At 45.7% G+C, this 23481-nt stretch overlaps 2 protein-coding genes across 2 annotated transcripts in view; one reads left to right on the forward strand and one right to left on the reverse strand.

Moving 5' to 3' along the window:
* The window catches only part of HLTF (helicase like transcription factor), a 110863-nt gene extending 109719 nt beyond the window's left edge, over nucleotides 1-1144 (reverse strand). Inside the window, exon 1 of the mRNA XM_075937692.1 lies at nucleotides 1040-1144. The gene's annotated coding sequence lies outside the window, so the exon portion shown is untranslated. The remainder of the gene's footprint in view (nucleotides 1-1039) is intronic.
* Nucleotides 1145-7001: 5857 nt separating this feature from the next.
* HPS3 (HPS3 biogenesis of lysosomal organelles complex 2 subunit 1) overlaps nucleotides 7002-23481 on the forward strand; it is a 38540-nt gene continuing 22060 nt past the window's right edge. Inside the window, exons 1-8 of the mRNA XM_075937698.1 lie at nucleotides 7002-7363; nucleotides 10225-10719; nucleotides 11781-11967; nucleotides 16466-16554; nucleotides 16987-17179; nucleotides 17421-17502; nucleotides 21085-21239; nucleotides 23063-23171. Coding sequence (XP_075793813.1) covers nucleotides 7141-7363; nucleotides 10225-10719; nucleotides 11781-11967; nucleotides 16466-16554; nucleotides 16987-17179; nucleotides 17421-17502; nucleotides 21085-21239; nucleotides 23063-23171 — 1533 coding nt within the window. The 5' untranslated portion in view covers nucleotides 7002-7140. The remainder of the gene's footprint in view (nucleotides 7364-10224; nucleotides 10720-11780; nucleotides 11968-16465; nucleotides 16555-16986; nucleotides 17180-17420; nucleotides 17503-21084; nucleotides 21240-23062; nucleotides 23172-23481) is intronic.

The raw sequence follows: 23481 nt of genomic DNA on the forward strand, positions 1-23481 counted from the left end.
CCAGTTTTCCTTCCTCCCACTCTGCATCCCTGGCACTATTCAGGGACCCCTCTCACAGGCATCAACTATTTCAAGAGATGCAGTTGCTCTTCCAATTGGGAGTTGTCAAGGCTGTTCCTCACTCCAGCACAACGAATGCAGAAGCTGGGGGCCCTCCAGAGCACTCCAAAACCTTGCCCTCTACAGGTTCCGGTACAAAACCCAAAAACTTCCCCCTGAAGTCCTAATACAGTAAAACTCCAATTGTCCGGCATCCAGTGGTCCGGCACTCCTGATAATCCGGCACCAACTGGAACCCCGGAAGTGCTCTGGCCAGCCGGACAGTTGGAGCTGCTCTGCCCCTGGCGTCCCCAAGTCAGCCGCTGATCAGTTTCAGCAGCGGCTGACTTGGGGAAGACGGGGGCAGAGCAGCTGGGGTGCTGCCGGGTTGGTCCCGCAGCACCGCCCTCTTCCACGCTGCGCAGTTCCCCGCCAACCCCCACCTCAGACCCCTCGTAGCCCCCCTTCCAGTACTCCGGCATATCTGATAATCCGGCACCCCCTGGGTCCTAAAAGTGCCGGTTTGTCAGAAGCTTACTGTACCCAGATTTTGGGGAATCCGCTGCCACCATCAAGTGCTTTAAACCCACAAATAGGGTGGACACTTGAAACCAACCCCATGGGTACCCCAAGCTCTTTTTCACCAAAAGAGTTTGAAAAAGAAAAGAGAAAAACAAGCTGCAGTCTCTGATAGCTGACCCCTCAGTCAGGCATGCAGATACACACAGACAAACCTTCCAGGACACAAAAATCAACCAATACTGGTTAATTAGAAAAAAGAAACAATTGTTTATTATCAAAACAAAACTACAGTTGAAAGCATAGTAAATTGGCTAGATGGAAAGAGCCACCATTTAATATAGATACTCAGAGAAAGTCCCTGGTCTAAAAGCCTTAGTTACAAAAGAAAAAAACAACAACAGCTCAGACATTATTTTCAAATCCCAAAACAAGGAAAACAACAAATCCTGATGGACTAGCTAAACTTTTCCCTACTTACATCTTGTAAGAAATCTGTCCTTGGAGAGAGAAGTGTCTCCCATCTTCCTCAGTACTTGGTAGAAACTGCTCTGCCTCTCAAACAAAGCAAAGAGAAAGAAAACCCCTCTCTTCCAGTTTGAAATTGCTACCTGCATTGTTATTGGCTGACAACTGGCTGGCTAGGTACAAGAGAAATTAGTTAACCCCTTACTCACTCGGTGCTGGTCAGCACTCCTGATTATGACAGGAGTGGTGGAAGAGGTCCCTCCAGACTTCCAGGGCGTGGGTTTTTACTTCTGTTACTTATTATGCCAAAAGCCAAGGGTGGCTTTCAGCATATTTTTGACTTTTGCAACCTCAACCAATACATAAAGAAGCTAAGGTTTTGTACAGTCTCCCTGGCAGCTATCATTCCTGCACTGGATTCAGGCAACTGGTATGCCTCCCTCAATTTGAGGGACGTATATTTTCATATCCCCATAGTGCCTTCCCACAGGAGGCTCCTTTGGTTTGCACTGGGAGATGCACTACCAATTCACAGTCCTCCCTTTTGGCTACCAGTAGCCCCCTGGATATTTATTATATGTATGGTGGTCGTGGCCGCTTTCTGTGCTGGAGGGGTGTTCAGATGTATCTCTAACTGAACAATTGGTTAATCAAAAGAAGATTGAGGCTACAAGTCAAGCAGCATGTGACTCTAGTGTGTCACATTCCTCGCACTAGGCCTAATGCTGAGTGTGGAAAAGTTGATCCTAATTCCATTTTAGAGGATAGAATTTATAAAAATTCAACTAGACTCTATCCAGATCAGGGCTTCCCTTCCTCAGACTCGCTTTCTGATCCTGGGTACACTTATTTGGGACTTAATAACTTTTCCCACTGTCTCAGGCTCCTGGGTCACATGTCAGCCTTCACTTACATATTGCACCTGCAACCTCTGCTGGCGTGGCACAGGTCTGCAGACTGAGTTCTACTGGACATGATAGTCACCCGTACCCCGCAGGTCCTCAACTCCCTCTGGTAGTGGCTAAACCCTCAGATGGTCTGCACAGAGGTCTCTTTCTTATCACCTGAATCATCTCTCATTCTGATGACAGATGCCTTGGCGTTGGGCTGAAGGGTTCACATTGGTGACCTCAGGACACAAGGTCTCTGATCTCCAGGGTTACGGCTACACTATGAGTTTTGCCACAAGAGCCTATGCAAATGAAGTGCAGATTAGCATTTTCCCACACTTCATTTGCATACTCTCTTTCATTCCATTTTTGCGCTAGGGGTTTTTGTGCAAAAACAGGCAGTGTGACTGTGGCCGTTTTGCACAAAAACCCCTTTTTCCGCAAGATCCTTATGCCTGTCCCAGATAAAAAACAATTTTTCCTCCTTTTTCCTTCTTTTTAATCCCAAGGGAGTTAAAAAAAAAAGGTACACTGTTAGGGAGAACAAAAGAAACAAAAGCTACTAATTATGCTAATAATACAAATAAGGAAGGAACAACTGCTCTCTCTGGCTACGTCTATATTACAGGGTTTTTGTGCAAAAACCCACGGAGTATCCACACCTCAAGCATGTTTTTGCGCAAGTACATTTACAGTAAATCAAAAGAACAGAGGGGTTTTTGCGGTGTAGGTATTCATCTTTCTATGAGGAATAATTCCTTTAAAAAGGTGTGTGTGGACGGGCAACGGGGTTTTTGCGCAAAAAGAGCCAATTGACAAAAGCACAAGTGCTCTGGTGGCTATCCTGTGAATAGCAATCAGAGCTTTCTTTCAAGAGAGCATCCATGCAGTCTGGATGCTCTCTTGCGCAAAAGCGCTTCACTTTTGCAATGCACTTTTGTAGTGAAGATGCACTCTTGAGCAAGAATTTTATGCAGAAGATCTCTTCCACAAAAAGCTTCTTGCGCAAGAAGCCTGCAGTGTAGACGTAGCCTCTGTGTGAGGCCAAAGGCAATTGAGAGAGAAGTGAAAGGATTTAGCCCCCCTGCAGTGCTAGATACCCTCAAGGTACATCAAGAGGGAGGGACAGAACATGCGCAGGCTCAATGGGCACTGCTACCAAAAATCTCCAATTAGAGGTGCAGGAGCGCACATATACCCAAAGTGGAACACCCATAGGGACACTACTCGAAGAAGCCCAAATTTCTTCAGCCACTTAGAGGTTTGGACAACGAGATACATAGTTGAGAATCTCAGAACTTAAAAGCAAAGAAATGGCAAGGTTTTTCAGTGCAGTCATTCTTTTCTTTGTTAGGCAGTTTCTATACCTTGTTTACCCAGCAAATAAATATTTACCTCAAAATTAATTTAATTTACCTTTGGATGGTTTTATAATTGCTTTACTGACACTCATGTAGAATCTAAAACATCTTCATATGTGCATAGTGTGTTCCTTCCCTCTCCTGTTGTCTATAGAAACAAAAGTTGAGGTTCTCTCCAACTTCTTAGGCACACAATCAGTTACAACCAAGATAGTCATTAGGATCATCAGCTGAGAGTCATCTGATTATGTATCTTTGCGTTTTCTATAAATCAACATGAATTGCACTTGCTCTCACATGACATTTAAAAGTTTTCTCTAATTCCTTATTGGGATATGATCTGAAAAGCCTATTGGAATTTAATAAAGCCCCTTCACAAAGAAAACTTCAGTATAATGAAAAGATCCTAAGTTTAATTTGTCTAATGACGTATTTTCAGCCATGTTAAAAAAAGAAAACAGTTAAAGGTGGCAAAGATAAAAATTAGGCTGTCAAACAATTTAAAAAAATATCAATTGTGAGATTAAAACAGTTGCTAAAAATTGGAGTTTTAATCACAGTTAATAATAAAACATGAAATTAAATTCAGTACGAAAGCACATCCTCTTGGAATGGTGGTTGTAACAGGAAGGGACATATGAATGTTTAGTACATCCCATATGTAAATACTGTGCAACACCAACTATAACAGTGCTCACTCTCAGGTGACATTAGTAAGAAGCGGGAAGCATTACCTCCTGTAAATTAAAACAAAATTATATGTCTGAGTGACTGAGCTACAACTCTCTTCCTCAGATGCTAAAGGTGCTTTGTTATGGAACTTTGGGTTCATATTGCCACCAACTCCAGAAGAACATCGGATCACGACCGACAAAAGGCCCTGCTCTCCTTCTGTGATTGATCTGGCTGGCCACTAGATTGATCCAGACTCTGGACTGGTAACTATAACATCATCTGGCGGGACTGTGTGTGTATGGTGTTTGTGTGTGTGAGTGACTGAAAAGCATATGCTACTGTTGTATTCTCAATAAATGCGGCATACTGCCTTTTCCCCTATAAAAGACCTTGTGTGCTTCATTTAAGCATAACAGCAGCGTGGAGCAGCCCGGGCCTCGGCGCCCCACAGAGGCAGCAGCAGCTTGTCGCTGGCCACTCATCCCCAGATCTGCAGAGCAGCTCCAGCCCTGCCTCCTCCCAGAGCAGGGAGCAGAGCCTGTAGTGGGGGCTGGGGGTGTTAACCCCTTAGCTCAGGGGTTCTCAAACTTTGTGATATAGCGACCCCCCTCTAAGTTGCTCGTGACCACCCGGGGGGTCGGGACCCAGTTTGAGAAACGTGGCCTTAGCTCTTGGGACCTGCATGCCCTGGCTTGGCAGGCACAGCCCCAGGGACGTGGAGTCCAATGCGAGGTCATGCCACCTGTTCCAGCCCCTACATGCCCATGCCTCCCCCCACACTTGCCCTTCCAGCAGGAAGCCGGGGCTGATTCTCCAGCCTGCAGCTGCACAGTGACACCCAAGGCTCCAGCCACTGCTGGGGGGGGGGGGGGGGAGGAGGCGGGGTGAGCTCTCACCACGCATGCCACTAATAATTGGCTCATGTGCCATTTATGGCTTACGTGCCACTTAAGGCTGCTGATCCCTGTTGAAGATCCTTGATGATGTGTGGAGAGGTTTTAGCTGGGGGCTCTAGCTTGTAGACATTACAAATGTTTTTGATTTAATGAACACAAATAATGGCTCCACACCCACAGAAGAAGAGGCATTTCTTTCCCCCCCCCCAGCTGTGAGCTGGAGCTGAGTGCACCCCAGAGCAAGCTACCCACCCCACCCCTGCTGATGGTTGCCTGGCTGATCCCAGGAGTGGGTGAAACATGGGTGGGACTAAAACCCACAGTCTGGAGGCTGATGCTTTATCCATTAGGCCAGGGGTTCCCAACCTTTTTGAGCATGCAGACCCCTTTCAATCTATTAAAGTTTCATGGACTCCCCCAGGGGGAAAAAAAGAAAAGGAAAAGTAGGGAAAGAAAAATAAAAAAAAGAAAGAAGAGTAAGAATCAGGCCTACTCCTCCTTTTTAAACTTTCCATAGACCCCCTGCAGTATCATCCCAGACCACAGGTGGGAAACCACTGTATTAGGCTAGTGGGACCCACCACACCTCCCTAAACTGCCACGGATGCCTCATCCTCTCTACCCCAGCTGCTGCCAGCTCCAGCCTCAGGGCAGCTTGCTTACTCTAGAGCTGCATCATGGTGGCTGCCTGGCTGCTCCTAGGGTGGGGTAAGGGGCCTGGGTAGGACCCAAACCCAAACCCACAGCCCCAGACATTGATGCCTTATCCACACTACCACCTTACCTCCAGTGGCTGCCTTATGCTGCTTGCATTCAGCTGGTGCAAGCTCCAGCCCTGGGCAAGCTGCTGGTGGTTGTCAGGCTGCTCAGGGTGGGGGGAAGTTTGCCTTGGGGCTGCCCTGCAGCCCAGCTCCAGCTCTGGCACACGGCCAGGGCGGGTCATGTGGTGGCTGAGCACAGCCCCAGAGCAAGCCACTGTGGCTGGACCATGGCTGCAGAAGGAGGGGCTGACAGTGGCCTCGTGCCTGCCATGGTGGCCCAGCTATGGTCTTGCTCTTGCAGGCAAAGATTGTGGAATCAGCTCCTGTTCAGCTGGATCACAGTGCCCCAGCTCCAGCCCCGGGGTAGGCTCAGTGGTCTCCCTCCATCTGTGGCAGGAGGGGCTAGCAGCAACCCCATCTGGCCGCAGAAGCCTGGCCCCAACCCCGTTGCAGCAAGGCTGGGGCAGGAGGAGAGGTGGATTGTCTGCAGTGGCCCACTCCCAGCCAGGTAAGTTAATCAGCCCCCCTTCACTCTCCTCCCCACACCTCAAACCCCTGCATCCTGCACCCCCCACAACCCAACACCCTGCCCTGAGTCCCTCAAACACTCCAACTCTGATTCCTGCCCTTCCCCCACCCATCCCAACCCCCTGCTCTGAGCTCCTTATACACCCCAACTCTAACTCCTACACCCCCATATTCCTTGCCCTAACTCTTGCCCCCTCATGCCTTAACCCTCTTCTGACACCCCTCCCCTAGCCCTCCATCCCACACTTAAATTTCTCACATGTTCTGTTGTGTCACAACCCCCCGACCCTCATCCTGAGGCCTCCCCCCAGAGGGGGAAGGTTGTGACAGTACAGTACAGTACCTGTAAGAAATTTAATACAGGACTATGTAGCACTTTAAAGACTAACAAGATGGTTTATTATCATCTAATAAACCATCTTGTTAGTCTTTAAAGTGCTACATAGTTCTGTATTTTGTTTCAGCTACACCAGACTAACACATTTCTATGACTATTCTGTAAGAAATTTAATTTACTTTCACCTCTCATGCTGACAGATGCCCTAACAAAATGATACACACACAACCATGCTGTGATATGCAGAATAACACCCACCCAGATGCGGACACTTATACTGGTGCATGCACACAGCCAGATAGACACACACACTGGCACACGTGGAGGCACTGCTGTGCACACTAGCACACGCAGCTGTAAATATGCGTACAAACCGCTGTGCGTGCAACTCACTTGCTAACACATGCACGCATTAAGTAATACACGCACAGCGGAGCGCTGCGCGCACCGGCACACAGACTCCGCGCGCTTTTGCGCTCCGACGCAGATACTGCCCTTTTGGGAAGCTGCGGCCCGCGCTGACGCCTCTCCCCACCTGACCCGACAGGGCGGTGCCTGTGGCGGAAGGCCCGGTCTCCCCGGCTCGCTATACGGGGACTCTCCGGCTGCAACCCGCCCTGGGCCGTGGTGTGTGGATGGGTCCTGTCCCCTGCTCAGAAGGGCACCATGGTGCAGCTCTACAACCTGCACCCGTTCGGCTCGCAGCAGGTGGTGCCCATCAAGCAGGAGCCGGCGCTGTTCTGCTGCGGCCGGGATGCGCTGCTAGTGGCCTGCGCGGCGGCCGGCTGCAGGGTCGAGGCGTTCGCCGTGGGCGACCAGGAGCTCTGCGAGCCGCTCGGCAGTTTCAACACGCTGGGCCGGGTGCTGCGCATGGCGTACAGCGAGGCGGGTAAGCGTCTCGGGGTTATGAGTGCTAGGCAGGCAGGTTCCTCTTGCAGATCTCAGGGCGATGCTGGAAACGACTGGGCCGGGGCAGCCAGGGCTGCGGTGGGGTCGAGGGGGAAATAGGGCACTTTTCTCTATTTCTGACAGATGCCCTAACAAAATGATACACAACCATGCTGTGATGTGCAGAATAACACCCACCCGGATGCGGACACTTATAACTGTGCAAGCATACTAGTGCATGCACACAGCCAGATAGATAGTTAGGGTGTCTGTCAGTCCCTTTTCCTCAGCTCTGTGTCACTGAAAGGGACTCGGCTCCTGTGAGACATGGAGGGCGAGGTAGCTAGTGGTTTTTATTGGACCAGCCTCTGTTGGCGAGAGAGACAAGTTGTCAGGTTAGACAGAGCTCGCTTGTTTCTTCTGTTTATTCCACCTGCCACTCTTGTTTTTCCGTTGCTTCCCTGATTCACTGAACAAACCTTTCCTTCACCCCTAAGCGAAATCCTGTTCTTTCAATACAAGATGCTACAGGATTGTCTTTGATTCTTCCCCTTGTTAAAAATGATGGGGATGGATGGGAGGGGATTTTATTTTCTGTGTTCAAGGGAGTCACATGGCACAGATCTGATTGTAGCATCAGGGACTCGAAGAGCTCTCAAGTGCCATAGAAAGGTAAGAACCACTGTAGTGCGTAGTGGGCGTTTTTGCCTGTACAGTGTGGAAGGAGGCAGAAGTGCTCAGGAGTGCTGAAGGAAATATGCTTAGTGTTCTTACACCTTTCTTTTAAAGAGGTGACATGCATCTACATTTCCTAGCTTATTCCCTTTCCTTCTGTAGTGGAAATGCGATTGTGAGGTCGAGGAAGTTAGGTGGTGTACCACAGTCATTCCTTTTATGTCTGCATCTCCTGTCAGGCCTGGATGCTCTAGGCAGCCATTTGTGCTTTGTGCTTCTTATTATTCTTTTGTTATTCTCAAAGAGTTAGCTGTTTGCTCAAGATGGAACAGTGTAGGAATGCACTGTTGACTTTCAGCAAGTTCTGGGACAGCCACCTGGCATAGAAGTGCAGGAGCACTTGGGAAGATCACATAAGTATCTATACTGAATGTTTCCCACCTGATAATGCTGATTATTTGGCCTGGGAAAATATGCAAAGTATCAACAAGCTAGTTATTGGATCTGGGAAAATATCAATGTATCAACAACCTTGTTAGGTTTGCAAAACAACAGGTGTGATTACTGTAGATCAGTGATCTCTAACCTTTTTATATCCAAGATCACTTTTTAAATGTCAGAACAAGCCAAGATCTACCGCCCCATCCTTCCCCCAAAACCCCACCCCCTCCTTGAAGCCCCGCCCTCTGTTCTCCTCTCCATCACTTGCTATCCCCAGCCCTTATACACTCTCAGGGTATGGCTATACTGCCGCTTTTTTTTTCAATTCTGTCTAGACTGGGCCAAATGTCAGAAAAACCCCTTTCAGAAGCCCCCTTATTCCTCATGGAACAAGGAATACAGGGGTTACTGAAAGAGCATGTTTGCTGTTCCGCTAAAAAAAGCACCTGCAGTCTAGCCATACCATCACTGGGTTGAGACAGGATGTGTGGGCTCTGGGATGTGAATGAGGGATTTGGATGTGGGAAGGGGTGAGAGGTGCAAGGTCTGGGAGGGAATTTGGATGCAGGAGGAGGTAGAGAAGGAGATGCTGGCTCGGGGAGAGGGCTCAAGGATGGGAAGTGCTGGGGTTGGAGTACTAAGCAAGCCACATGCTTGTGAATGTGAGGGTGCAGGAGTTTGGGTTGGAGAATGTGAGGGGCTCAGGGCAGGGAAGTTAGGAGTAAGATGGGCAGTGTGTGGATGGTCCAGGAGTGTTGTGGCAGAAGACTGAGGATGTGGGGCTGCAGGAGTTTGGGGATGAGAGAGGCTCAGGACAGGGGGTTCCAGTGTATGATAGGCTCAGATCTAGGGTCCGGGGGTGGTGGTGGTACAGGAGTATTATAATGCTGCGGCCAGATGGGGGCTTGGCCCCAGTTGGGGGTTTGCTGGCCAAGCTTAATTTTTAAATAAAATATTATGTCAAACACAAAAAGTTTCAGCATTGCCTTTATTTATGAGAAGGGTGGGGAACCTGTTTTGAGTCAGGGGTCACTGACCCACAGAAAAGTCAGCTGGGGCCACACAAGTGAGATGCAAAAAAATAACTCCTCCAAACCCCTCCCCCCACCTCACTAATGTGGCCCCAACTGCAATGGTGGGAGCAGAGGACATGGTACTGGGGAAGGGTGCTAGTGGGTGCTGGGGCAGGTGACAGGATTCTGCAGCAGGGGAACGGGATGCAAGTGGGAATGGGGTGCCAATGGGTTCTACTGCAGGGGACAGGGTGCCAGTGTGGATAGGGGGCAGGGTGCCAGTGGGTTCTGCTGCAGAACTTCTTACTGAAGTCAAGATTCAATGGTAATTAAAATTAACTGACATACTCCAGGGTTTTTGTATAAACTTCTCAGGTACATGCTGGTCTAGATAACTCATATTAAAATCATTATAATTGAATATTAAATACTGCTGACAATATTATTGCTCAGGAAACTGGCAGACAAATTGTATTGTATTATGATACAGAATTTCTGCCATTAAATAGCTTGTGTCATGATGTAAGCAGTTACAAAATTAATTACATATAGTTTTAACTCTTCTTATTAAAGAAAAATACCTGGTAACAAGAATAACATTTCAGAAAATCTTGCTTAATTCCACAACTTTTTTTCCTCAAAGAGCATTGGATTTAGCAGCAATAGAATGCATACGGTATAAATTATGTCTGATTAGTGTTATCACAGTATTATTGCTCTTTTTTTTTTCCAGGAGATTATTTGGTGACAATTGAGGAGAAAAACAATGCCACCTTCCTACGAGCTTACATGAACTGGAGATGCATGTCAACAGAGAACACTCGCGTTTGTGTCCGGATGGTGGGTCACAAAATAGAAGAGTCGTACAATGAATCTTCTAAAGTCCAGATGTCAATTATGGAAATGCCTCTTTCAGACCCACCGTTGTGCATTTCGTGTTGTCCAGTAAATGGAGATCTTCTTGTTGGCTGCAAAAATAAACTAGTCATGTTCTGCTTGAAATATCTTGTCTTAAATCAGGATCTGACTGTATTGGACTTTGAACTCTCCTTAATTTTGCACATTGATAATATCACCCCTACAGAAGTAGCATTTTGTGCTGGGTACATAGCTGTAACTACGGAATTGGATGTTTTAATCCTGAAGCTGGAATCTGTTCAGAAAAGTTCAGATAATACTGAACTATATGTAAATCAAATCAGAGCAGCAGAAAAGCTTGTAGATGAAGGTAAATATGGAATCTAATTCTACTTTTCATAAATCTGGAGATTAACTTGTATTAATTTCAAAATGTGCTCAAGGAAGCTGGCTGCTCGAAAAACTTTTTCAGAACATTTTAGAGGGGCAGCCATCAGCTTGATTATTGCATTTGTCTGAAAATGTAGTACTTTTTATATTTACATGGAACATCAAAATGACTGTTCACCAGTCGTGCAAACACTTGGCTGTTTTCCATTGAGATTACTCACATGCACATGCTTGCAGGATCAGGGCCTATAACAAAGCAGTTAAAAGCAAAAGACTGAACTAACTTTGTATATAGACAGCTTCTGTGTCTAGTCAGTTTCTGTGATGCTGAAAAAAATCTTATAAATGTCAACAGGTTACTGTAAAAATCATTTATTTTAAATAGAATTTAAAAATATAAATAATTTGGGCAGCATTGTATAAAGGGGGATTATCAGAAATTAGAATTTTAAAAAATTAAATCAGTGGTATGTGTGGCAGAAGGCAAGTTGACAGGTTTCCCATTTAAAATTCTCATAGCTTGCAGGAACAGGCCTGAACTAAAATGATGGGATGCATACCTGTAATTTATCTTATGCTTCTTTCTTACAGTTAATGGACAATTTTGGATTGCTTTCTGCATGCTTTTGGGCTGTACTTGCTTAAGCAAAGTCAGGCTAAAACCACATTCGGTATGCCATTGTAGCTGTTTGTCTCAGCTCAGCGTTACTTCCTTTAGGGCAGACACATTCTAAATTACCCACACAATGATTTTTATAAAAATGTGTCACTTTCTTCAAAAATCAGACTGCACTTCCTTTATACTGGGAAATACAGTTTTTCTCTCTCATCACCCATGACTCTTAGGTTCTCTAACATTTAAAGATTGAAAAGACCCAACAATTTGATTACCAAACCATGCTCCCTCCAGTTTGAGATTGATGTGAATTATATCTCTGTATTTTTAAGGATTCAACTGAACACTCTGATCTCTTTTATTGTTGAAATTTGCATGGTACTGGTCTGGAAAACTGATACAATATTTTATATTAATTGCTTAAGGTATAAAAGATGAAGTTCCTTCAGCGTTTTCTTCCCAGCTTGAAACGGATGACTTTGTCATCTGTCAGAGGCCTATGGAACTACTTGGGGAGGAAAGTAGACTATGCGGAATACTGGTAACACTGGAATCAGTAGCGTTAGCTAAGGAAGACACCGAATGTTTCCAAGTGCGGTACCTCCTATTCAGGTAATAAAAATTGCTCCGGTGTAGTCCTATACTATGTTAATATTTTGCCTTTTTAGGGTATGGAAATAAGCTATCCTTCACTTCCTGAAGGGCAGAATCTTTATAAATAGAGCAAATCCCAAGTAAATGGGTTTAGATTTAAGAACATTTCTCTGAAACTCTGAGGGAAGATGTTCTTAAACCCTTCCCTGTCCCATTCCTCGGCTTTCAAATCCACCTGCCTATCCTATTGTCATTTTCTGTAGGGACTGTGGCTGTGTGTATATAAATTGGGGTGTATATACATCTTCTGGCATTGTTTAAAATACCCCTATTTCCCATCTCATATCTCTGGGGTAGGGGTGTTAAATTTCGATTAATCAGCTAATAGAGTAGTGGATGGAATTTCCATCGATTAGTTGATAAGGGGTGGGGCGGGGTGCTCGCTATCCTGGCTGTGGCTCTACCTTTTAATGTAGTAAGAGCCGTCTGCAGCTCTTACTACATTTAAAAGACAGATGGACACAGCGGGCAACCCGCAGGGCTCTTGCTATATATCAAAGGCAGAGGCAGCACAGTGGGAACCCAGGGTGAGTGCGGACTGCCTCAGTCCGTTTCCTGCTCCATCTCTGCCACCCCGTTTTCCCCACAGAGACAGTGCTTGGGGATACCAGCTTTTTAAGTGCTCCCCCCCCACACATTGCTGCCTGTGATACAGAGGCAGCAGTGCAGGAGGAAGCGACTAGTCAAGTAGTGACTTAACTCAAGCCTGTGCTTATCAGGTAGTTGAATAGTCGCTTACATCCTTACTCTGGGGTAGTGTACAGAGATTCCACAATAGCTGCTCTTGTGGTATGGAGGAAGGTATTGAGTCCTTGCATTGACTCAGCACTGTCTGGCTCACTGATTCTGGAAACGAATTTTTTCCACATTGTTGGCATTTTATTCTGGTGCAGATACTGCTTCAAGTTAGGGAAGTAACTGGTTAACTGGTAAGCATCACCCTTATTGGGTGATCACTTTACTGGGGACATAGGTAAAGCAGAAAGCTCCCTCCTCCTGGTGGCTGGAGCAGAGATCCACAAGAAGCAGCCAGCCAGTTTGAGCAGACTGGGACTGCAACAGCCTGCTGCAGCGTGCTAAAGAGCCACTGGCTGGGAGCCACCTAAGTAAGCTCCTCCTGGCCACAGCCTGCCACTGGTGCCCCAGCCCCTCCCCACAAATCCCTGCCCCAGGCCACCACCACTTCCTGCCAACAGGTCATCACCCAAACCCTCTGCTTCCCCTTCTCCCAGGTCACAACTCCCTCCCCAACCCTGCAGTCCCTCCTACACCCCTCCCCTAGGCCAGAATTCTCTCCTGCACCCATAGCCCCCTCGTGGACCCTGCACCCTAAGCCTCTGCCCCAGATGACAATCCACTCCTTCACCTGAACTCTCTCAAACCCCACATCCTCTTCTACACCTCCAGTGCCCTTCCTTCTGCACCCAGACTCCATCCCAGAACTCTCTTGACCATTTACCAAAATCTTGCAATGCCTCCAACCCAAAATTATTGCCCACCGCTTCCCCAGAGGCTCACAAGCAATGAACATGGCAGCGAGCAGCAGTGTGTGTTGCATCCCAGTGAGGTGGAGGGATGGGACACCAGTGTCCCGTCTGCTCCATTCCCATGGCAGGCCTCGCTGCCCAGGAGCTTGTGAGTTGGGACTGGGAGAGCAACCAGTGCTTCTGGACCAGGCCATGGTGGGGATGCTGGACAGGAAGCAGCATGGCAAGCAGGTGCTGCGTAGCTCTGATTCTGACCTGCCACCCAGCCTCAGCCACAGGCAGCTGGCCGCTGGCCTGGAGTGTGCTGCACCCATAGGGCTGCCTGAGCCAAATGCTACTGGTGAGTAGAGCCCTGTGCAGTTGTATCTATGTCGGATACAATATCTGCAAAAATGTCCATGGATATACACATTCGCAGATGCACAGGGCTCTCCTGAGTGGCTTCCAGGATCACACAAAATCAAATCAAAAGTTATAGAAGCAACGTCTGCATCTTTCCCAAGCTTATTCCATTCTAGCTCATCCCCAGCTCTTCATTCTTTTGAAGAATGCTGGCTCCCTGCAGGAAGTTACCTCCCTGAAGTCTTGACCCTAGTTTGGATCCTGGACTCCACTCCATTTCACTCCCAAGCCTCTATGCCTGTGGATTGGCCTTCTCTCAGGCTCACTTCAAGAGTCTCTTCACCCCCACTGCCCTCTCCTATCAGGACTGGGATGTAATCTTCCCTCCTGCAGCTTCACTGCTCTCTGTTACTCTGAGGATATGTCTATACTACGTCTACATTACAGTGTTATTTCAAAATACCTTATTTCGAAATAACACATCTACACACAAAATGCATTTTGAAATAGCATTTTGCTATTTCAAAATAGCGCGTCCACACTGAGTGGACTCTGAATCGCATTTAAGGCTGGTCGGAACCAGTTCTAGCAGGGCACCAGGTCAGGACTTACTTTGTGGGGCTGCTGCTTGAGGCTATCTGAGGTCTGTGCTTAAAGGGACCCCCCCCGGACAGCCAGTTCTCAGGTTTCCCTGCTTGCTTGTCTACCTCGATGAGGGACAGCAAAGCATTTTGTCTGTGCGTGCTCTGGTTTCCCTCACTTGGGACACCACAGCACTCTGCAACATGGAGCCAGAACTGCCCCTGGGCACTCTAGTGCTTCTCTTAGATGCGTTGCTATGAGGCCTGGCTGCACTTTTTGAACGCTGCCATCCGGGACGTCCATTGGGGGGCTGTCAGTATCCAGGAGGTCCTGCGGGAGAGCTTCTACCCTGAGGAGCACTAAGAGCCTCCCTGGTGTGCCACACTGGGGGCTTGGGCCTCATTTCTCCCTCACGTCCTTCCACTTACCCCTCCCTAACCCCCTTCCTGATGTCAAATAAAATACACATATTTCCATGAACACAAACTCTCTTTTTTTAACAAAACTGAGCGGGGTGGGATGAAACTCTGGTGAGACTGGGGAAAGGAGGCGGGAGAGGGGAGAAGAGAGGGTGGAGGAGGGGAGGGGGAAACCTGGGAGGAGGGAGCTGGAAGGGGGAAGAAGGGGGAGGGGAAGCTCAGGGTTGGGGGTCTCGCCGGACCAACTTGATTGTCGTACAAACCTGCTCCTGGGTTCGCATGTGGCTTTCGTGGCCAGGCTGGCAGCTATCCTGCCATAGACGGCCGTGTTCCTCCGTCTAGTGCGGAAATCATGGACGTTGAAGGCATCCCACCAAACCTGAATAAGGTCCATGATCTCCACCCTGGACTAGGAAGGCGCCCATCTTCTCTGGGCCCTGGCAGGCTCCTGGGAGCTAGCAGACTGCTCCTGGGGAGCAGTGGAGGGCTGGCTGCCAGTGGCTTGCTGGCTTATGTTTTGGGGCAACTGGGTCAGGGGCAGTGACTGCTGGCTCTGGGCTGGCAGGCTTGGAGCTGGCACAGGCACCGTGCCCAGAGTCAACCCCTTTAAGGGGTCCAGGGAGGGGGAGAGGGAGAGAAGCGTTCTTGGTTGAGGCTGGAGTGGCCACCAGGGCACCCTGGGAAGGCTGGAGGCTCCCTATTTCGAAATAAGTGTCTACAGAGCACGTATTTCGAAATAGCTATTTCAAAATTGGCATTATTCCTCGTAGAATGAGGTTTACCAAATTCGAAATAAGCACTGCTCTATTTTGAATTTATTTCAAAATAGCTGTTTGGCTGTGTAGACGCTAGGAAAGTTATTTCGAAATAAGGGCTATTATTTCAAAATGGCTTTGCTGTGTAGACATACCCTGAGAGACTAGTGTTCTTGCCTTCTCAGGGCACTCGCCTTCTATTCTGAGCATATCGTTTTATAGAACCCATCCAGCTTCCACCCCAGCTGGGACTCCTGTTTGATGGTACCAGGCTTATTCTCCATGTGCAGCCAGATATGTTTAATTGGGCTTGTAGCACCCATCACCCTTATCACCAGCTGTGTGGGGAAATACCCCATCACAGTTGGATATATTAAAAATGTTAGTAGTTGAACTTTTAAGGACACAGTGTTGTTTAAAAGTTTAATTAATTCTGAAAATAGCTATGATATACAGGCAGTCCCCGGGTTACATGGATCTGACTTATATCAGATCCCTACTTACAAACGGGGTGAGGCAACCCCGCACTAGCTGCTTCCCCCCAGCAGACCAGGGAGACGCGAAGCTAGCGCCCCCCCCAGCAGACCAGGGAGATGCGGAGCGGCTTTTCTCAGCAGACACCTCAGCTTGAGAATAAAGGACTGAGGGAAGTGAGGTGTGGGAGAATAAAACTGAGCTCTGGAGAAATGTTTGGCAAGAGTTTCCCCTACAATATGTACCAGTTCTGACTTACATACAAATTCAACTTAAGAACAAACCTACAGTCCCTATCTTGTACGTAACCCGGGGACTGCCTATAGTTATTGTTTACTTGTCCTACTTTAATGTCTTGTTGTGGTTTCTCGTTGATTAGCCCGTATATTTTTTCTAGACGTTTTACTCCAGATCTGTCATCTTTTGTCTTCTCTGCCGAAGAGGCAAAGTTGCATTCTCTTCAGCTGCTGCCTATGTATCAGACAGGTAAATGTCTGCATATACACGGATTGCATGATTTTTGCCACAGAAGGTCTAGGAGAGAACATGCCAAGTATTCTCCTTATGCACTGTTTTAATTTTAGCAGTTACATACTTTCATGAAAAATGACTTGTGCTGAGCTTCCAATAACAAAAATAGAGCCCCGAACTCTCTTTAGTGATGCCTTGACAAAGTTTATGCAGAAATTAATCTGTCGAGTTAGTAAAACATTGACTTAATCTTTCTGTGTGGCAAACTGACATTTAATAAATTACTGTTAATGTTATCACAAAGATGCTAGGTTACCTACAGCCAACAGTAGAAACCTCATTTATATAATCAGAGTGAAGTAAACATTCCAAATCCCTCTAGATAGGAATGTTAAGTACATGGTAAATCAAACATTAGCAATAATTTTCCTTTATTGTTGTATACAGGAAGTTTCATGACCGCCAATGAAAATACTACAGCCAAGAAAGAATTGCTAAGTGTCTTCTGTTTTTTCTCCTTGCCTCATATTGGTTATCTCTATACCATTGGGAATTTGATAGAGCTGCTTTCTACCTATCAGTACTCAGAGAAATCTCAGCAGGCAGTTCTTACTCCACAATTCCTACATGTTATTACAAGGTACTGTGCTTAGAACTTGATCCTTTTGTTCGCCAATCTTAACTGCTTTTCATCATCTCCCTAATTAAATCTTCTTCATACCCTTTATTGCAACTTCCTAGGTTTGCTTATAGGACAGTGCTTCTGCTTCCACTCTATGGCTCAATCCACACAAGGGAAACTATTGAATCCCTGTGTAATCTCGGTTGCTTAGTTATTGCCAATCTTCTTGTTAATCAATATTGTCATTTCTCTACCTTAGTAACAGCTTGCAGTGTTTCACAGTACGATGCAGTGCAGCAGCAGCTCGTGAGGAGGATCCATACATTGATACAACCATGAAGGTGCGCTCCCAATAGTCTCATGACAGATGCAAAATTTAAAGCAAATGTGGGTACCAAAAAGGCATTTATCTTCCTCAGACTGCTGTATGCCTTCTCTTCAAATCTTACTTAGTCACTTCAGCCTATAGAACCTAGTGGCACAAGAAAGCATTAATGATTCCACTTTAATATTTCACAGTGGCACATTCCACTGTTCTACTGGGTGTGGAAGCTGTAGCTGAAACAGGATCTACTATTGCTTCTTAAAATCTCAAATCATTAGCAGAATATTTATAAAGGCTTTACAAATGTGTATTTATTTTTGTAAATTTGAACTACAGGTAGTCCCCGAGTTACGCGGATCTGACTTATGTCGGATCCGCAGTTACGAACGGGGATTTTCTCGCCCCGGAGGACTCGAGCGGCGGGACGCCTGGTCCCGCCGCCCGCCTCCTCCGGGGCGAGAAAAGCTGCTCCCCGTCTCCCTGGTCTGCTGTGGGAGCCAGCAGACCAGGGAGGCGCTGAGCAAAGCCGCGCAGGACCCGGGGCCGGACCCGCGGCCGCTTCCAGATCAGCTGGAAGCGCTGCGGGTCGGGCCGGGTCCTGCGGGGCTTTGCTCAGCGCCGGGTCCTGCGGGGCTTTGCTCAGCGCTCCTTGGCGCTACTGGACCAACCCGGCAGCACCCCAGCTGCTCAGCCCCAGGAGTCCTGATTCAGCCGCTGCTGATCAGTTTCAGCAGTGGCTGAATCAGGATGCCTGGGGCAGAGCAGCTAGGGTGCTGCTGGGTTGGTCTAGTAGCGCCGAGGAGCGGCCGTGCTACTGGACCTACCCAGCAGCACCCGAGCTGCTCTACCCCAGGCGTCCCCAAGTTAGCCGCTACTGAAACTGACCAGCGGCTGACTACAGGAAGCCCGAGGCAGAGTTGCTCTGCCCCAGGCTTCCTGGAATCAGCTGCTGATCAGTTTCAGCAGCAGCTGACTTGGGGACGCCTGGGGTTCTTAAGTTGAATCTGTTTGTAAGTCAGAACTGGTGTCCAGATTCAGTGGCTGAATCTGGATGCCAGTTCCGACTTACATACAGATTCAACTTAAGAACAAACCTACAGTCCCTATCTTGTACGTAACCCGGGGACTGCCTGTACTAATAATTAAAGGTAATGTGACAGAGTTCCTCTTTAACCTTGGTGGGTCTTGTAATTTGCGGGAAAGAACTTGCCTTAGGGGCTCATGGCAGCCCTCAGTGTAGACAGCAGCTTACTGTTTGTTTGAGCTGTTCTCATCATTGACCAGCATGGTGAAACGAGGGGAAATCAGAGTTCATAGTCTTTGCGGCCTCTCCCAGTGGTATAGGGTAGGACAAACCCTTGTCTCTTTTTAGTACTGAAATGAGGAGCTGGTAAGGTAGGAAGCTATGAATCCCTGGGCCACTTCCCCACAGTCTTCCCTAGATCTTTCCTTACTGGAGGTTCTTCCTCCTGGTGCTTGCTTGCACTTTCTGTCCCTCCCCACTATGCATTCTCTTATCAGCTCCTTCTCTCACAGGCTACGTCTACACTGGCCCCTTTTCCGGAAGGGGCATGTTAATTTCAGCGATCGTAATAGGGAAATGCGCGGGGGATTTAAATATCCCCCGCGGCATTTAAATAAAAATGTCTGCCGCTTTTTTCCGGCTTTTAGAAAAGCCGGAAAAGAGCGTCTACACTGGCCCCGATCCTCCGGAAAAAGCGCCCTTTTCCGGAGGATCTTATTCCTACTTTGAATATTCAAAGTAGGAATAAGATCCTCCGGAAAAGGGCAGTTTTTCCGGAGGATCGGGGCCAGTGTAGACGCTCTTTTCCGGCTTTTCTAAAAGCCGGAAAAAAGCGGCGGACATTTTTATTTAAATGCCGCGGGGGATATTTAAATCCCCCGCGCATTTCCCTATTACGATCGCTGAAATTAACATGCGCCTTCCGGAAAAGGGGCCAGTGTAGACGTAGCCACACTGAGCAAATAGAAGGGAAGTTTTTTTAAACCAGTCTCAACTGGGTCTTAGTAGGCTCCCAGGTGTTCTGATTAGTCTGGTTTCCTTGAATCTGGAATCCTCCTATTTTGTTCCAGATGTTTTAATTAGCCTGATTGCTCTGACTGATTCTAGCAGGTTCTGGATCAGCCCTTGTTAGTCTACCCTAGGAATAAAAACGTATTTAATATGGGGCTAATATATTTCCTGTCCACCACTGTCCTGTAGCCCTCTGGCCTGACCCTGTCACAGTAATTACCTACTTTTCTGCCAAGACCTGAATTCAGGGTTCAGAGTTTACCTTGTGACAGCTGATAATCTTTTTGAAGCTTAAAGAGACGTGGCAAATATACATGGAAGCCTTCTCTTCTCTGCTGTTTTTGACGGGTCCTCAGGTGTTGTAGGAGAAAATTAAGCCTCTGAGTTTGTCTTGTGTAGAAAACCTTATTTGCCATTAGAATAGGGGTGAGTAATAAAACGGTGGCAGTTCACCAGGGTTAGCCCCTGGCAAGCCGCCGCCAGTATATTTACCTGCACCATGTTGATTTGCAGCTAATATAGCCTTAACACTAAATTTGGTGGTACTTGCTAACCAGCAGGTACACTGTATCTTTACACATTTTTTTAAGCACATACATAGCTTGATGTTCGTTTATTCAGTCTTAAATTTGAATTTTTATTATGTTAGAAAATGGCAAATGATCCACCTATTTACTACATGATCATTTACTCCTCTGCTTCTTTGAGATTTGTCGAACTGCAGTTGGAGTTTCACAAAAACACCATTTTAAAATGTATATGAAGCTACCTTAACTATATTGGGTGCGGAAAAAAAGTAGGTTTATGTTTATCAAAAATGTTGTTGTATTTTTAAAAAGCTGAGTTAGTAAACAAAGGTAATATTTTAACTGATTTAAAGGGATTTTACATCCCCAGTACCAATATTTGCTCCATTGTAAAGACTGAAAATAACATAGATACTTCTGCAGTATGTGACATTCTGATATATTCACAAAGTTTGAATTGACTTCAAAAGTTAATGTCTTCCCCATATTTTGCATGATTAAAAATGTAGCAACCTTTAGCTCATACAAAAATTGGAGAGGTCTCATTGATGATACTAACATTTTAAATTAGCTTGGTAGTTTATAGTGAGTTTAGTCCTTAACATAGGATGTCATACATTTTAAATTTATTTTTAAAGGATTATTATTTTAAGATAATCCTAAATAAAAAAGTCATATTTTTACTTTATGTACCCTGCTGTTAAAAGTCCCTTTTAACTTTGCCAGACTCAAGCCATTCATGCTGAAATTTTCCATTGGGTTGCCATTGGCTGAATTGTTTGGGGAAACCACTTCAAAGAATAGGATTAGGAAATACATGTGATACTATTTTTCTAAAGATTTGTTTAATAACTATCACTCTGAGGGCAAGATTAATTCTGACATTTCCTAACTTTTTTCAGTCTTGACTTTGTAAATAAACTATTTAGAGCTTTATAAAGTGTAACCCTACCTATGAATTCAGATTTTTGTTTCTAACTTGTTAATTGTGGACCTTCTGGTTCTTTAACCCTAAAGTAATCCATTTTCTTTATAGGCTTGCCCACCTGTGTCTCTAGATATCTGTGCATTAAGAATGCAGCTTTTTATAGGGCTGAAAACTATTTGTCACTTCAGCAACCACATAATTCTTCTAACTAAGGCAGATAGTGAAGATATTACTGGAAGAAGAAAGCCTTCGAGAAGGGTCCTGTAAGTGCTGGGTATTTTAGTATTCACTTTCATGAAAGAGGCAGTTTTGGCATGCTGGGGATTGAAGGAGGGTATATGGAAGGGCTGTACCTGTTAGATTACTTATTCTCATCTTCAAATTAATATCAAGTTTATGAATTCTTATTGAGTCTTAACACACCAAATGGTCCTTATTCCAGTGGATTGTCTTGGAAAAGTGTGGAAAGGGTAGAGGAAAGCTTATAAATGTCTGTAATGCAACGTATAAATTACTCAAGATACTGAAAAATTGTTACCCTCCAAAAGAGGCAGTGTGTTTTATCAGTGTTTTTCAACCAGTGGTATGAGTACCCTTAGGGCTACCTGAGAGAAGTCTGGGGGGGTATGTCAACTCAACTGAAATTTGGAGAGAACTGAATTTTCATTTTAAGTTTTACAGCATTTTATTATTTTTTGTACTTTTCACACCCAAAAATTTCATCACCCACCCAGCTACTATTAAGTTGTTTAAAGAAATGTGTTGCAATGGTAGAAAAAAAATGTGTGCCTGAAAACTGTAGGTACTTAGGGTACCTATAATTTTTTTTTCAAAAAGGGGTACTTTGTTAAAAAAGGGGGGTGGGGGGGTTGAGAAACACTGTGTTTATATTATTAGAAATAAATTATGCTTTTTTAAAAAAATCCCTCCTGTCTTTTACCTTAAAAATACATGATAGGTAGATTTGAGTTTTTGAGTGACATGCTAGAATACTGAAATAGATGCATCACAGCACAGAACTAGGTGTAGTTCTCATACATTCGCTTGTGTTTTTGGGGGCACATATAATGCCAAAGGTTGGAGTGGATTCTGAAGAGGGCTGTGTAATTCTGTCCCAGAGAACAAATAGCCTAGTGAGGTATAACATCATAATTGTATTGAGGTATAACAAATACTAGGCCAAAATATGCTGTGTTGCATATAAGAATGATTCATACAGGTGCCCCAGAGGGAATGAACAGAACAGGCAATCATCAAGTGATCCATTCCCTGTTGCCCAACTTCTGGAGAACATTGGCTAGGGACACTGTTCTGCCTATCATGGCTAATAGCCACTGATGGACCTATCCTCCATGAGATTATCTAGTTCTTTTTTGAATCCTGTTTCAGTTAAAGCTGTGCAACCCCAATGACTTGTAGAGTATGAGTTCTCTGTTAGAGCTATTTGTACGGCACATTTATCAATTAAATTGATTTAAACATGTAACTCTATTTCAGCAGTTACCTTTCTTTTCAGCTGAATATATTAAATTATTTCACATTAGATCACATAAGCAAAAGGCATAAATATAACTATCCAAAAATAGTGAACTAAGTTATGACCTCGCTGAGTACTAGAATTTCAAAATATTAGGGATCTTGACAATACCTGAGAAGAAAAAAAATCAATTTTTTTTGACGCCCCTCCATCTTAAGTGATAATGTGATGAATGCTGTGTGAGATGTAGGTGAAAACACAGATGCAGATCTTCATCTAGTATAAATCTTCAGCTGTTGAAGTCAGTGGTGTAAATCAGCTAGTTAAAAATCTGCTGAGCAGTTCCTGTACACAAAAACTTGCAGCCTGTGGGCTTGTCAACACACAGAGTTATTTAGGAATAGCTAATGCACTTCCTACTGTAATCCAAATTAACTTTCTGATGTGGACAGGATCTAAAAACTGTCTGTGCGTGTGTGTTTGAATTGTTCCTGATTCTGTTCGCTTCATGCAGCTATCGGTTTAGTAAGTCAGTGATATATATCCATGTTCAGTCACAATTTTTATTTGGACACCAATGGCTTCAATCTTTTTCTTCTCTTGTTTCAGTTCCAGAAAGGCTGATAGTGTCAAACTCAAGTCTCCACCTGAGTCAGAACCTGGCTGGAATTTATATATCGTGAACACTATTTCAACCATTCAGCTTTACAAAGAAATGGTATATCTCAATTCCTTTTTGATTCTCGGTGATAAAAACACCATGGCTGTGTCTAGACTGGCAAGTTTTTCCGCAAAATCATCTGCTTTTGCGGAAAAACTTGCCAGCTGTCTACATTGGCCGCTTGAATTTCCGCAAAAGCACTGACGATCTCATGTAAGATTGTCAGTGCTTTTGCAGAAATACTATGCTGCTCCCGTTCGGGCAAAAGTCTTTTTCCGAAAAACTTTTGCGCAAAAGGGCCAGTGTAGACAGCAGAGAGTTGTTTTCCGCAAAAAAGCCCCGATCGCGAAAATGGCGATCGGGGCTT

This window comes from Pelodiscus sinensis, chromosome 10, assembly GCF_049634645.1.
Source record: "Pelodiscus sinensis isolate JC-2024 chromosome 10, ASM4963464v1, whole genome shotgun sequence".
Lineage (NCBI taxonomy): Eukaryota > Metazoa > Chordata > Testudines > Trionychidae > Pelodiscus > Pelodiscus sinensis.